Source organism: Plasmodium vinckei, assembly GCF_900681995.1.
Source record: "Plasmodium vinckei vinckei genome assembly, chromosome: PVVCY_04".
In the NCBI taxonomy this organism is placed as follows: Eukaryota; Apicomplexa; class Aconoidasida; order Haemosporida; family Plasmodiidae; genus Plasmodium; species Plasmodium vinckei.
Window position 1 is genome coordinate 26,999 of NC_051296.1, and position 15,273 is coordinate 42,271.

Below are 15,273 nucleotides of genomic sequence, written 5' to 3' on the forward strand. Positions count from 1 at the left end.
ATAATAAAAACCACAGAATGTGTAATTCTCATAATATAAATTTTATCAAGTTATTGCTATGAAACAACACACCTATTTTATATAATAATTATTACAATTTTATTATCAACTTCATATCAGCTAAATAAATGTTGCTATCATATAATATACGTTTTTTTGATGCATGGGTATATTTCCTATATAATACCCAAATGAATAAATTTCAATTTTATTTTTAAGTTATTAACTATAATAATCAAAAGTTTTTATATCAATAATGTAACATATTAATAATGTTATATATAACTAAAGCGATTTTTTATATATTATAATATTTTTGATATTTAATATTTATTAAAGTTGCAATAATTATTGTTCACTTATATGCGGCGGTTTAAATTAAGACAAAATTAATCTATGCATTCTTTTAAAAAGTCCTTTTATTTTAATTTTTATATATTATAATAGGTTGTATTTTACATATATAATTCTAATCATAATTGTAATATTATTATATAAATTTCAATAATAATAATTAAATAGCAAATATTTAAGGAGTCGGCACTTAATTGATAATGCATAGAATAGAAAACCATCACTAAATTCTATATTCTGTACGTATTTATTAGTGTACAATAATATTAAAAAAAATGATTATATTTAAAAATATAATAAATGTATGAAATAAATGAATTTTTAAAATTATTTATGTTTTTTAAATAAATATTAATTTTTATAATTTGTTCGAAAATCGATTGATTCGATTTAGCATAATTATACAACCTTTATATTTGTTAATTTTCAATTTATAAAAAACATATTAATATTTTACTTATCATGCCCAAAAATGAATAAAGTATATATTAAGATTGCTTTGGCACTTTTAAGTGTCACAGGATATACTCAAAATATAGCATTTGCAAGCGAGCATGCTCCAACCATCATTTCGTAAGAAAATAAATGCAACTATATATCTACATCGAATATAAATATGTATATATTGTTTATTATGAGAATATTATATATATTTGTGAATGTGGATATGTGTAATAATTGAAAAATAAAATAACTTCTTATAAATATATATTTTTTTTAAGTTAAAAATTCAAATAAATTAAAAAATATACTTCCTTTACCATTTGTAGTTCAAATGTAGAAGATAAATAACAATTATCTGGTGATACTGAAGAAGTTAAACAACAAGTATCTATCGACCCAGAAGAAGCTAAAGAAGCAGAAAATATTATGATAGAAGCTCTAGCTCTTGCACAAAAACATGCCGAAGATACAGAAGATTACCAATCATATAATCAAAATGGAACAACCCTACATTTTAAGAATTTTAACGATATTGAGATTGGAAAGTTTGAATTTACAATCCCCAACCCCGATAGTGTATGAATTAACAAGCAATAATTTGAGTTCATGAAATTATTTAAAAATAAAAAAATATAATTGTTAATATATATATATATATATATATATTTTTTGTTATTATTAGTATGCTGATATAGTAAACATGTTATGGGATCCCAATGGCGCAAAGAACTACGGCGATCTTTTCGATAAAGGTATATAATTAACTAAATTTATTTAATGTGAATATTAATTTTTATGATGCATTTATTGTTTTGTTATAACCAATGACTAATTTTCTACTTAATCATGCTTTAATTTGCATGTATACAAAATTATAATTTTTTAGGAAGCTTTTATCGAACATACAATGAAAATTTGGCAATTATACAACAATATTACATTGGCCTTGATGAGACTTGGAATACATATTGTTACGCATTAGCCAGCAAATTTCAAGTAAGACAATTTTTTCCCCTTCATCCTTCTAGATGTACTTTTTTCATATTATTATATCCTAATTTATGAAAATATACTTTCTATTAATTTATAGTTATCAGAAGACGAAACTGCAATTGTCTTGACTTCATCAGATATGAATCCTGATGATGATGCATCCTATGAAAAATACAAAAATCCTATCGTAGAAAGTGCAAACAAATTCAATCCTAAATTTAATTCTGAAAAATATACTAGAAATGAAAAATTATTCCAATTTTATATTAACTTAATGGCGTTTTTCATTAAAAAGGAATCTGATTACGTTAAAATTACCCATATCGGCTCTGTAAGCAATATAGAAATTTTAGTAACATCATTTTATTTCGTCATTATCAAAAATATATACTTTCTACATAAATGTGCATATTTATAATATATCTGTTCATTTACAATAAAAATGGAGAATTTACATATGTGTTAATTTTTTGTTTCTTTTCTCAGCTTGATCATGATCATATATTTTTCTTAAAAGATATTCATAGATTGGTGACATCCAAAAAAATGGTAGATGTTATCAATTTAAGGGAGATTTTTAAAAAGGAATAAACATATTTCTAAATGGCATCTTTTAAAATTTTAATACTTATATTAATAAAATAAACTTATTTTCATGGGTCATGCTTGTTTTAAATTATTGTTACAAAACACCAATTTGATTTTTAAGTAGTGTTTGATTTGCATATAATTTGTTCATAGTTTATGTTATAAATATAAATATATTTTTTAATTATACTTATGAATTCATTTACCTATAATAATAATAATAATAAACGAATTTACTTGTTTATTATTGTTATATATTAATATGTACTTTAAATATAGTACCATAAACATCTGAACATTACAAAAAATATAAGACATTAATTAAATTTATAATTCTATGGTGTCTCTTTTTCTTTTATAGACAAAAAAAATTAACAAAAAAAATAAATTAATAAATGGTATAGGATCGGCATGTATAAGTTTGTATATATTTAATAATGGGCCTTTTTTTCCATCAACTGAATTTATAATCGGTTTTAGTTTTTTTTTCTTATCATGTGAACTTATAATTATTTTTGTCTTTCTGTTTCCATCATGAAAATTTATAACTTTCTTCATGTTTTTTTTTTCCAATTTTTTTGATGATCCAAATGATAAATACTAAAATAAAAATATAGAAAAATATATATTTTTTTACAATAATGAAAATTCTTTAAAAGTGTTGTATTTAGTAATTATAATATTTTACCTTATATGCAATTAATAAAATAATGGGTATTAAAACAAGTGTAACTGAAATTCCAGTTAAACTGCACTGTTTAGATGTACAGCACACTAATGTGGCATTCATAAAATTTATTTCAGGTTTACAATCATTTGATCCATTCCATGTAGTTGGAAATATATTCCATGTTTTTTTCAAATTTTGGTTAGAACTTATTGATTTTACCAGTTGATCAATTTTTTGGTGGTTGGGTTGATTAACTTGTGTAAGGTCCTGTGTTATAGGTTTGGGTTGGGAAGATGATTGTTTTTGTGATGTTGGATCTATTGGTGGAATTGATGTTTGATTTGTTGGGGGATCTTTTGTTGGAGTTGGTGATGGTAGATTTAATGTTGGAGTTTGTGGTGGTGGATTTATTGGTGGAGCTGATGGTGACTGATTAGATTGTTTTCCCCCATCTATTGGTCTGCCTGGGTCAGGTTGTTTATCATTTGATTTAGAGGGAGTATCGTTTTTTTTAAATTGGGCAAATACATCTTTAATAATCTGATTTAAATATTTATTAGATTCATCGTAAGTAGTTTTTAATTTATCCTTGGCTTGATTATATGCACCACTGATTTTCTCCGTAGCATCTTTAAACTTTTGCTGATTATCTTTAATAAAATTGGAACCTTTATTATAATATTCCTTTCCTTTTAATATGAATTCAAGAAATGATGACCCAAAATTAAAAGATCCTTCTGACGTATTTGATGTGGGAACATTTGATCCACCACCAGGATTTTCGTTTCCACTACCTGAACCTCCTGTATTATCATTTGTACCCCCTGTACTTCCTTTATCATTGCCTGAATCTTTTGACTCATTTGAATTATTTGAACCTCCTGTTTGAGTTTTTTTTAATTCAGGGCTGTTTTGTGAAAGTGGTGATCCTGATGGCGGTGATTCTGGTGGTGATGCTGGTGGATCTGATTTCTGTGGGTCTGACGATGGTAGTAATGAGTCTGGTTGTTGTACTGGTTGTGGTTCTGGTTGTGGTACTGGTTGTGGTGCTGGTTGTGGTACTGGTTGTGGTGCTGGTTTTGATGATGGTGGTTGTCCTTCTGATTTTTGCTTTGGTGGTACTGCTGGTGGTGGACCTGGTTGTGATACTGCGGGTGATTGTGGTGTGCCTGGTGATGATGGTGAACCTGATGATTGTGGCGTGCCTGTTCCAGATAATCCAGGTGCTGGATTTCCATCTGGCGGATCCATGGAAGGTTTTGTTTGACTACCTGTATTTACTTGATTACCTGAACCTCCTTGATCACCTGTCCCACTACCTGTTTCACTACTTGTTCCACCAGGTGATATTCCTTGATCACCTGTCCCACTACCTGTTTCACTACTTATTCCACCAGGTGATCTTCCTTGACCACCTGCCCTGCTACCTTCACCATTACCTTGATTTCCCACCCCCGTTGATTGACTTGATACTTTGGGCCCTGGTGAGGGGGTGCCCACCTGGATTGGTTTCTTTTGTTCAGCATCATTTAGTTTTCTCTCTGAACTTTCTGGCCGACTGACTGCACCTCCTAATACCTTCTCTCCGCCACCTTTATTTCCTTCCTTGCTGTCTGAACCATTTGCTCCACTTTGATGGTTTGTTTCTGATTTTTGAGGTGGTTGTTGTGTTTGTACAGGTGATCGTTCTGGTGGTTTGGGGGCAGATGGCTTTAAAGGTGCTGGTTTTTGAACTGGTGGATTTGCAGGCGGAAAATTCCCAGAAGCTCTCCCTTGAGGTGTTGTGCCTATTTTTTTAGGTAACCCAGGATCTTTTAGTTTACTTTGTAATTTTTTGGATTCAATTTGTTCTCCAATTTTCTCATCATTTGATTTCACTTCTCTACATTCTTTATCATCAAAACTAAGGTTTTCAACAACAGTCACAAATAATTTATTTTCACCACCAAACGTTGTAATAGGTTTAATTTGGGTATTTAAAAAATCTTTGTCTCTACTCTTAAAATTATTATTAACCATTTTCGTCGTTCTAAAAATTTCATACATCATTTTTAAACTATCCAATAAATACAGATATGGTTTACATCCATTAACAGAATTATAAATGACTCTATAGAAGTTCAGACATTGGGTGGAAGTATTTCTAAGATTACTTCTATTAATAGTTGTGGTACTTTTGTTGTATTCATTAATTAGTTTACATATATTGTTAAGTAGGCCATAAATATCGCTCATTTTCTTAATGGTAGCATTCTTATAATGTTTTTTACTATCTATAAGTTTCCAATAATCATAATTCCCCATATGCTTCTCTAAATGTTTTTTATAAGACTCTTCCAGAGTTGCTTTATAGTCGTTTTCTATCTTAAATAATCTACCACCTAGCCATATCATAAAAAGCTCAATATGCTGACTGACACCCTTCTGTTTTTTGTAATTTTCATCAAGTTCACTAATTTTTTTATGTAAATATGATCCCAAAGCGTTAATTCTTTCGTAGTCATTTGTGCATTTATTTTCTTTTGAACCATTTTGATAAGGACAATAAGAATAGTATTTCGTGAATTTATTAAATTTGACCACATTGACACCTTTATTGTTAAAAAGATTATCAACTTCGCGAAGGAAATCACACTAAGAAAATATTTTTAAAATTTTAAATAAAAATAAATACTAATAAAAATGTGATTGAAATTCAATCTAATAATAATTTATCGGTAGTGCGACATTTCAAATAATGTAAAGACAGGTGCTTTATTTAAAATATTTATACTTACTGCTTTATCATCCATTGTAATGATATTTTATAGTTACTCTGTCGATATTTGACATCATATTATTTTTATATAAAATATATATATTGAACCAAACAAAACATACAGTTAAGCACATTCTTATTAATTTAAACATTTAAAACAATATATAATAATATAATATCATTACTAAAGGAGCATTATGTTTATTTCTTGTGACAAATTATTTAAACTACATTATTTTTTAATTTATTTAAACAATTTTCATCATATATTTAAGTCCATTATTTCAATAAATTTTGGAAATAATGCATATATTTTGTGAAACCTTATAATGGGTTTAAATAAACACGTATCCTTACAATTATAAGTTTAAACATATATAAAAACATATGCTATGTTGCTTTTTTAATAAAGTAATTTCATAAAATATATTACTATAAATATATAAAGAATTAGAAGTGTATTATCAATATAATTGATAAAAATATATTTGTATCTCATTGTTGTATCATATATTGATATAAGTTATTCCGTACAAATATTACATTTTTTGAATTAATTATATTAAATATAAAACAAATTGTTTATTTAAATTATAATGTACAAAAAATAACTTATTATTATTAATTTTCCTAAATATATGATATTTAGTTTGTATTTACATTTTAATTAATAGTATAAATGAGTGCCTCATTTAGAATGTTCAGTAATTTTGTTTGTATGCATGTATCCCTAATATAAAAATAAATTTTAATAAATAAATTACACATCATATATGTATATTCCTAAAATAAAACACAAATGTGCAATTAAAGTTAACATAACTACAAATTAAAATAATATGACACCTAAATATGTTTTAAAATTAGTGTACATATTATCATTCTTATTAACTATTTAAGCTATAAAAAATATTTCAAGATAATTATTTTTCTATTATTTAAATTTGCTATTTTATAATTTTAACATTTCTCTTTATTTAGTGATAATAATAAACTTTTAGAAGCAATATATGTGGATTTATCATTTTAGTGCATATTGCTACTTTGAACCTAAGAATATTGTATACTACATATTTTATAATAAAACATTTAGCTCAATATAGAAAACTATATTTTTATTCAAATTATTAATAGAAGTAATATACGACTTTTTAGTATTAATATTACTACATTATAATTATATCAAGTATAAAATATAATAATTATTTATTATCTTCTGCATCTTTTCAGTTTTAATAATATATATAATTAATATATATCAACATATTCGAATAATGTGAATTAATTATTTTTTCGTGTTAATATTTTATCTATTGTTATCATTGTTGCTTCCTTCTATATCACTGTATAGTACAACGGAGTAATTAATGCGTTTAATACAAATACTTTAAACCAATGGATAATATTTCCATGTTTCAGGGTTTTTAAATAAAGTATTTTAGAAAATATATATTATTTCGCAGTAACAGTATACTTAATTATAAAATTGAGAGTTTGCATATATATAATACCTCAATATAAATATTATTAGTTCGAATTAAATTAATTATTATGCGCCATTTCGATAAAATTAATATTTAATTATATGAAAATTTTACAATAAAACATTATTTCAATTTTATTTATTAGTAAATTATTTTATTATATTATATATATAGGCATATAATAATAATGGTATTCTATCTATCATATTATTTATAATTATTAAAAAAATTATTAAAGCAAAATATACTCATATTTTATCTTTTAACTATTTCAAAATATAATTTATTTATACCTCAAAATTTTAAAACATAAAATGTTGTATATATAGTTCAATTTTTATTGTATTATTAAAAATGCTAGATGCATAAAATGCCTTTTATAGATAATGTTGTATTATCGAACCTTGATAGACAATTTATGAATCGTATTTTATGATTATCTATTATATATTTGAAATATCCTTAATTAACATTAAAAATATACATATTTTCCTGAAATATATTATAATGTAGATAAATGTTGCAAATGAACCTGATAACATATTATAGCTTCATATATAAGATTATTATACTTTTCTGTTACCAAAATAATAATGACACGAATTATAATTTTGCTAAGTAAAATTTTCATGAAATAAAGAAACATATATTGTATTAGTCATCTGTCAATATAGCTATGGGTTAATAAGCCTTATATAATAGATAATATAGGTTTTTATATATTGTTATCCAAATGTTAACAATAAAATATAAAATGGGAAGTTATAATATCGCCGAATTTAATATATATGAACTAATTATGTGGGAGTATTATAACTTATGGAAACCACGTTATGCGTCCCCTTTCATATTAATGACTATCCTCGTTTGGGGAGTGCATATTTAGACATAATTTCGAGATTAAGCATACGGAGATGGTACATATTTTAATTACTATTCTAATACCAATAAATATTATCAAATTATAAAAAATTAAATTACAATATCCCCGAACCCTAACTCAAAACGCAGATTCAGTGAATCAAACTATAACTCATAACACATAACCTTGACCCATAATACAAATACATAACCCATAAAACATGAACATCTCGGCATCAATAATATTAAAATAAAAAATTAATTTATTATGTATATACATATATATATATATATATATATTTATTGATTTAACAACTTTATGTTTCATTATTTTATTTTTATATTTTATTTATTTGCATTTTTTTAATTTTATATATTTTGTTTTACTATTAAAAGGAAAATTATAATTTATATTCATTTATATAAAAGCATGTGCGTCAATATTACTACCAATAAATAATTTTTATAAAATTAACAATTTTGCTACAAAAATCTTATTTAGTAAAATTTGTATTAAAAGTGATAAAAAATTACAGAAAACGCGATTTATCATCATATATATTTTATCATACTATTACTATGATGAAGTAAAAAATACTGTTATTATAATAATATTAGTAGCATAAAATTAGCTGCATTTCTCGGATTAAATTAAATTATTTTTATATTTAAAAATATAATAGACATGTTTTCTATATTAAAAATTATGAATTATCAAAGAATTTTTGTAAAACAAATGAAAAAATAGGAAAACATTTATTTTTATATAATTATATTAAAACAAATGTATATTTTTATATTCTTTTCTTACTTTTATATTTTTTTTTTAAATGATTGTTTTTCTATTAGGTAAAAACAGCATAGCTTTTTTTTTTCTATTATATATAAGTATACATGTAACTTCATGCATAATGGAATTTTTTATAAATTTTAAATTGAGTTTAATTAATTACAAAAATATAAAACTTGTGTATTCATAATGCTATTTATTATAAATATAATTTATATAATATAATTAAAATTATTTATTTTTATATATTATAATATTAATGAAATTATAAATCATAAAATTTTTGATATTCATTATTTATGAAAGCTTCTGTTACTGACGTCTTTTTGTAATTGAATTATTTAAATAAAAATTATGTTAAACTTATAAATATGATAAAAACATACATGTTATCGTTTAAATATTAGTTTTTTATACTTTATTAGAGAAAAGTGTTTGCTTCAATTTTAATTATACTTGTGCGATTTTTTGCGTTGTTAATTTTTAATTAAAAAATACTGATATATATTTTAATATTATGTTTTAAAGTTCAAAAATGAATAAATTTTATATTCAAATCGCTTTATTTATTTTAAGCATTTTCGCATATGCAAATAATGAAACCCTTGCAGCTGAGCCTGATCCAGGAAATGCTACAACATCTAATCCAAATAATTGTTACTCTACGTAAAAAAATATAATAACATATACATATTACATACTTCATTATCAAAATATTCAATACATGCCTGTTCAATAATACTATAATATAAATACAATACCTTTATTTTTGTACACATTTAAAATTTGTTCATTTTTATCAATGATAGTCCAGAAGAAATATATGAAGAAAACAAGCACCTATTATGTACCGATCTCAATGAAACTATAAATGCAGGAAAATTTATGAATGAAGCTGTATTAAATTTAATATATCATGTTATATATGAAACTGGCTATAAAACATTTAAAACAAAATATGATAATGTTATGTCTGGATATAAAAAAAAACATGGTCGTACAAATATTATAAAAGTTTATCAATCATATGACGATCCGAATATGGTATCAATTAATGAACAATGTTAAATTTATTAGCCAAATTAAAAAATTATTATAATTTATATAATATATTTCTCTTTGTTTCCATTAGTATGATCAACTAATAAACAGCATATGGGACCCCAATATTCCCAATATTTTCAATACTGGCACTGTTAAAAGTATAGAAAACATAAATAATTCGTCAAATTAACATATTATCGTTACTATTTATTCGACATTTCGTGATTTATTATATTCATTGTTATATGCTACTATTTATTGTTTCCTATGCCTTCAAATTCATAATATTTATTTTAAATAATGCAAAATTATTTTTTTTTTGAAAAGTTGTCCGTGTATACAATCCAAATTTAGTAATGGTACAACAACGTTACAAACAAGATTCTAAAGACCGTCAGAAATATTTTTATGCTTTAGCCAAAAAAGTTCAAGTAAGGAAACCTTTCCTCTTTTGTTTCGTTATAAATCGTGTTTCTCATATTATGATACGAAATATATTCAAATACACCTTTATTAATTTTGTAGATAGCAGACGACGCAACCGTAATTGCCATGGCTTCAGCAAACATAAATGATTTCAACCCTCGCAATGAAGAATATAAAAACGCAATCATAGAAAACGCAAAATTATTCAAAACTAACGTTAGTCCTGAAGATGATATTATAAATGGAAAATTAAAAAAAGTGTTTGTTAACATAACCGGATACTTCATTCAAAAATTCAGAAGACGTGTTGATTTAGCTTATATCGAATCTGTAAGCGATATACAAATTTTAATAACATAATAATTTATTTCAGCAATTGTTAAAAAAATACAGTTTTAGATAAATGTATACATTTATAATATAATTTGCAAAAAATTTAAACATTTTATATATTCATCCGTTTATGTTTTTTTTTCTTAGATTAATGGACATAGTTCCTTTTAACAAAAAGGCATTATTAGAAAAGCTTTATATTATTTTTCCCCTCATAAATAAGCATATATTTCATATATTTTTTTACCATCGCAATATTAGAAGATTTATGTTAATAAAACGGCTTATTTCCCATGCATAATGGCCGCTTTAAATTTCCATCAGAAAGTATTTTTTTTGTTTTAAAATTGCTTTTTTATATATTATTTGTTTATGTATTTTAATATTAGGATGTATCTATATATGTTAGCTCTGTGAATACTACTAATATAACTATTATTATTTATGAAGAGCTATTATTATGATATTCATTTCAGTTAATTTTTATCACACCTTTTTTGTTTGCAAACATGATATCACCTCTAGATTAAGCATACGGGATGGTACATATATTTAATTAGTATTTAAAGACCAATCAATATGATTGAATTATAAACAAATTGATAAAAATACAACCCTAAACCTGAATTTAAACCTTCAATATAGTTATAATTTTATTTAAAACAATTGTAAATATTAACTAAAAATGAGTATATTCAAAATTCATTAATATATATGCGTGGCAATTAAGATAAATGAGTTTTTAACAAACGCTAAACAAAGATAAATTAATTATATAACGTGATTATATATTAAATTAAAAAATATATAATAACAAAACAAACAATTAAATCAAATTTCATTATTCTATAGAATGTAAAAAGTTTAATTTTTATGTCATATAATGTTAAATATATTATATTTAATTATATAAATAATTATAATAAAACATACTATTAAAGAGTGGCTATCTTTATGGTTTTGATAGTTTTTATGTTTTTAATTCCAAATTAACGTAATCCCACAAGCTCTTTAATACAAACCCCACAGCCGGTATAAGTAGTAATAGTAATAATTCCCCTCCTAATGCTAGTAACGTAAAAAAGGATACTATAAATGCCAAAGACGCCACAATTATTTTTTTTTCTGACTTTTTTAACTTTCGATTAATTTGGAATACCATATAATTATTACTTGATGTAATTTCATTATATTCATTTTTAGCCCCCAAAATATTTTCATCTTTCTCTGTTATTCTTTTATCATGCATTGGCTGTATTGCCAATTCGCCATTCCTTATATTATCAAGCTTTTTTTTTACTTCTTCTAATTCTTTTTGAAGTTCATAAATTTGGTTTTTTGTTTTCTCATCTAAATTATTTAAGTTGGGTAATGTATTGTTTTCTTTATGTTCCTTTATACGTGAATCTATAGCATTTCGAAGATTTGTTATTTTATCATCATTATAGTCATTAAATTGATTTACAAGACTCAAAGTTGATTCATAAAAATTATTTAAATCGAATTCCTTGTCTTTATCTGCTAATATCCTATTATTTCTAAAATTGGTTACATTCCTTTCAAGGTATATGGTTCTCTCATTTACAAAATATAATCTCTGAAAAGAAATGAAATGTTTGTTACTATATGTATATAATTAATTTTAATTGTTTCCTTAACTTAACATAAGTGTTTTACCGATGCATAAAGGAATAATATAAGGTTAATGTAAAATAAATATATACAAAAGCTACAATAAAATATTATTAATAATAAAAGAAAATGATGTGTAACTTACATTTTTGCCATATTCAAAAGAACAAATAATGATTGAAAACAAAACAAATTTTAAAATGCCGACTCTCATTTTTAACTCTATTCATTAAACAAATGAAATAGTGATGGTAAATTCATATTTATTACTTTTATGTTTTAAACTTATGAACAAATGAATAAGTCCATAAAAAACTATGGAATTTATTTCATTTATTAATTTTTTACATTTTCAGTAAAATCAATTATGTAACTGTTGTAATGAACTTCATTATATTCATTAAAAGTGTTTATTTATATAAATATTAATTTTTCTCTAAAAATACAACATTTTTAATTGTAAAAAAATATATGTATATAATAATTTTTCCATAAAAAATATATTTTTGAAATTTTTATACAAACTGTTTTTTAATATAATTTATAATAGATTGGTATATTTAATGATACGGTTGTAGGTTGTATATTTATAAACTTATATATTTCTATTATTGTTTACATACGAACAAATTAATAAGCATCAATTAAATAATAAAATATTAGATACATATATATGAATAAATACAAACATATAATGAAAACATTAACACAAATGCATAGTATTGAAATGAAAAATGTGAGTATTATATATATTTATAATCTATAATTTTATTATACATATATTTATAGTGTATTTTTTATGTATTACTAAAAATGTTAGATGCATAAAACATCTTTTATAGATATGTTGTATTGTTGAATATTGATCGATATACTATGAATCTATATTTTATAATTACCTATTATATATTAGTATTATGTTTAATTAATTACAAAAATATAAAACTTGTGTATTCATAATGTTATATATTAAAAATATCATTTATATAATATAATTAAAATTATTAATTTTTAGATATTATAATATTAATGAAATTATGAATCATAATATTTTTGATATTCATTATTTATGAATGCTTCTGATATGGATGCCGTCTTGTGATTGAATTATTTAAATAAAAATATATTAAACATATAAATCTGATAAAAACATGCAATGCATTATTTCGTTTAAATAATAATTTTTTAAACTTTATTAGAAAAATAATTCTCTTTTATTTTAGTTATACTTGTGATATTTTTTGAGTTGTTAATTTTTAATTAAAAAAAATACTAATATAAATTCTAATATTTTCTTTTTAAAGTTCAAAATGAATAAATTTTATATTCAAATCGCTTTATTTATTTTAAGCATTTTCGCATATGGAAATAATGAAACCCTTGCATCTGATCCTGCTCCAAAAAAAGTTCCCCGAAAAGTTCCCAATAAATCTACAACACCCAAATCAAACCGTCATTATTTTACGTAAGAAAATGCAACAATATATGCATATTACACATTTCATTATGACCATATTAAATATCCATTTGTACAACAATGTTATAATATAAATACAATAAATTTATTTTTGTAAACATTAAAAATATGTCCATTTTTATCAATGATAGTTCAGAAGAAATATATGAAAAAAACAAGGACCTATTATGTACCAACCCAAAAGAAACTAAAGAAGCGGAAGAAGTTATGAACGAAGCTGTAAAACATTTAGAATCTCATGCTTCACGCATGAATGGTTATAAAGCATTTACAAATTTCAATGACCCTGATGTAAATTTATATAAAAAAAAACTTGAAAACCATACAGATATTGAAAGAATTAATTATATAGTTTATGATTTCGATAAGGTATCTACAAAAGAACAATATTAATTTTATAAACTCAATCAAAATTAAAAAATGATTATAATTTTATACATATATTTCTCTATGTTTCCATTAGTATAATGATACAATAAACGAGATATGGGATCCCAATCATCTCAGTCCTTTCAATAATGGCGATGTTAAAAGTATACAAAACATAAATAATTATTCAACTTAACATATTATTGTTACTATTTATTCAGCATTTCGTGATTTATTGCTGCCATTGTTATATGATATTATTTATTGTTTTCCATATCTTCAAATTCATAACATTTTAATTTACATAATGCAAAATTATTTTTTTTTTAAAAGTTGCTCGTGTGTACAACCCAAATTTAGTAATAATACAACAACGTTACAAAAAAAAATCTGGATCCCCTCAGAAATACTTTTATGCTTTAGCTACAAAGGTCCAAGTAAGGAAATTTTTTTTTCGTCCCCCAAAAAACCATATTCTTCATATTATTCACAATAGTTCATCCAATATATTTTTATTAATTTTGTAGATATCAGAAATTACAACTATAATTGCCTATGTATCAGCAGATATAAATGATCACAACCCTTCCAAAAAAAAATACGAAAATACAATCGTAAAAAAAGCAAATTCATTCAAAACTGACATTAATTCTGAAGAAGATATTAGAAAAGGAAAATTAAAAAAAACGTTTGTTAACCTAGCTGGATATTACATTCAAGATTACAAAGGCATGGCTAATATCACCTATATCGGATCTGTAAGCGATATACAAATTTTAATAACATAATAACTTATTTAAACAATTGTTAAAAAAATATTGTTTTAAATAAATGTGCATATTTATAATATATATTATAATTTGCAAAAAATTTAAACATTTTATATATTTACCAATTTATGTTTTTCTTCTTAGATTGATGGACACTCTTTGATTAAACCCAAGTGCTTTTGTGTATCATGTTTTAAATACTATCATATTAATATATAAATTTATATTTCATATAGATTTTTCAGAACTGTAATATTAGAAAATTTATTTAATAAAACGA

At 23.4% G+C, this 15,273-nt stretch overlaps 5 protein-coding genes across 5 annotated transcripts; 3 read left to right on the forward strand and 2 right to left on the reverse strand.

Moving 5' to 3' along the window:
• Window positions 1-826: 826 nt before the first annotated feature.
• On the forward strand, window positions 827-2,382 carry PVVCY_0400090 (fam-a protein; the record flags this gene model as incomplete). The annotated part of the gene is made up of 6 exons (XM_037634940.1): window positions 827-866; window positions 1,169-1,374; window positions 1,481-1,550; window positions 1,685-1,794; window positions 1,889-2,122; window positions 2,278-2,382. 6 exons carry the CDS (start codon window positions 827-829, stop codon window positions 2,380-2,382), a joined length of 765 nt encoding a protein of 254 aa, XP_037490131.1.
• Window positions 2,383-2,706: 324 nt separating this feature from the next.
• PVVCY_0400100 (PIR protein CIR protein) lies at window positions 2,707-5,841 on the reverse strand (the record flags this gene model as incomplete). The annotated part of the gene is made up of 3 exons (XM_037634941.1): window positions 2,707-2,979; window positions 3,068-5,683; window positions 5,827-5,841. The coding sequence occupies 3 exons, from the start codon at window positions 5,839-5,841 to the stop codon at window positions 2,707-2,709; spliced, it is 2,904 nt and encodes a 967-aa protein (XP_037490132.1).
• Window positions 5,842-9,477: 3,636 nt separating this feature from the next.
• Window positions 9,478-10,916, forward strand: PVVCY_0400110 (fam-a protein; the record flags this gene model as incomplete). Its single annotated transcript, XM_008627828.2, has 6 exons — window positions 9,478-9,608; window positions 9,752-9,986; window positions 10,075-10,144; window positions 10,314-10,417; window positions 10,512-10,742; window positions 10,893-10,916. The coding sequence occupies 6 exons, from the start codon at window positions 9,478-9,480 to the stop codon at window positions 10,914-10,916; spliced, it is 795 nt and encodes a 264-aa protein (XP_008626050.2).
• Window positions 10,917-11,715: 799 nt separating this feature from the next.
• Window positions 11,716-12,591, reverse strand: PVVCY_0400120 (fam-b protein; the record flags this gene model as incomplete). Its single annotated transcript, XM_008627827.1, has 2 exons — window positions 11,716-12,342; window positions 12,523-12,591. 2 exons carry the CDS (start codon window positions 12,589-12,591, stop codon window positions 11,716-11,718), a joined length of 696 nt encoding a protein of 231 aa, XP_008626049.1.
• Window positions 12,592-13,687: 1,096 nt separating this feature from the next.
• Window positions 13,688-15,212, forward strand: PVVCY_0400130 (fam-a protein; the record flags this gene model as incomplete). Its single annotated transcript, XM_008627826.2, has 6 exons — window positions 13,688-13,842; window positions 13,986-14,223; window positions 14,318-14,387; window positions 14,557-14,660; window positions 14,751-14,981; window positions 15,138-15,212. 6 exons carry the CDS (start codon window positions 13,688-13,690, stop codon window positions 15,210-15,212), a joined length of 873 nt encoding a protein of 290 aa, XP_008626048.2.
• Between the last annotated feature and the right edge of the window lie 61 nt (window positions 15,213-15,273).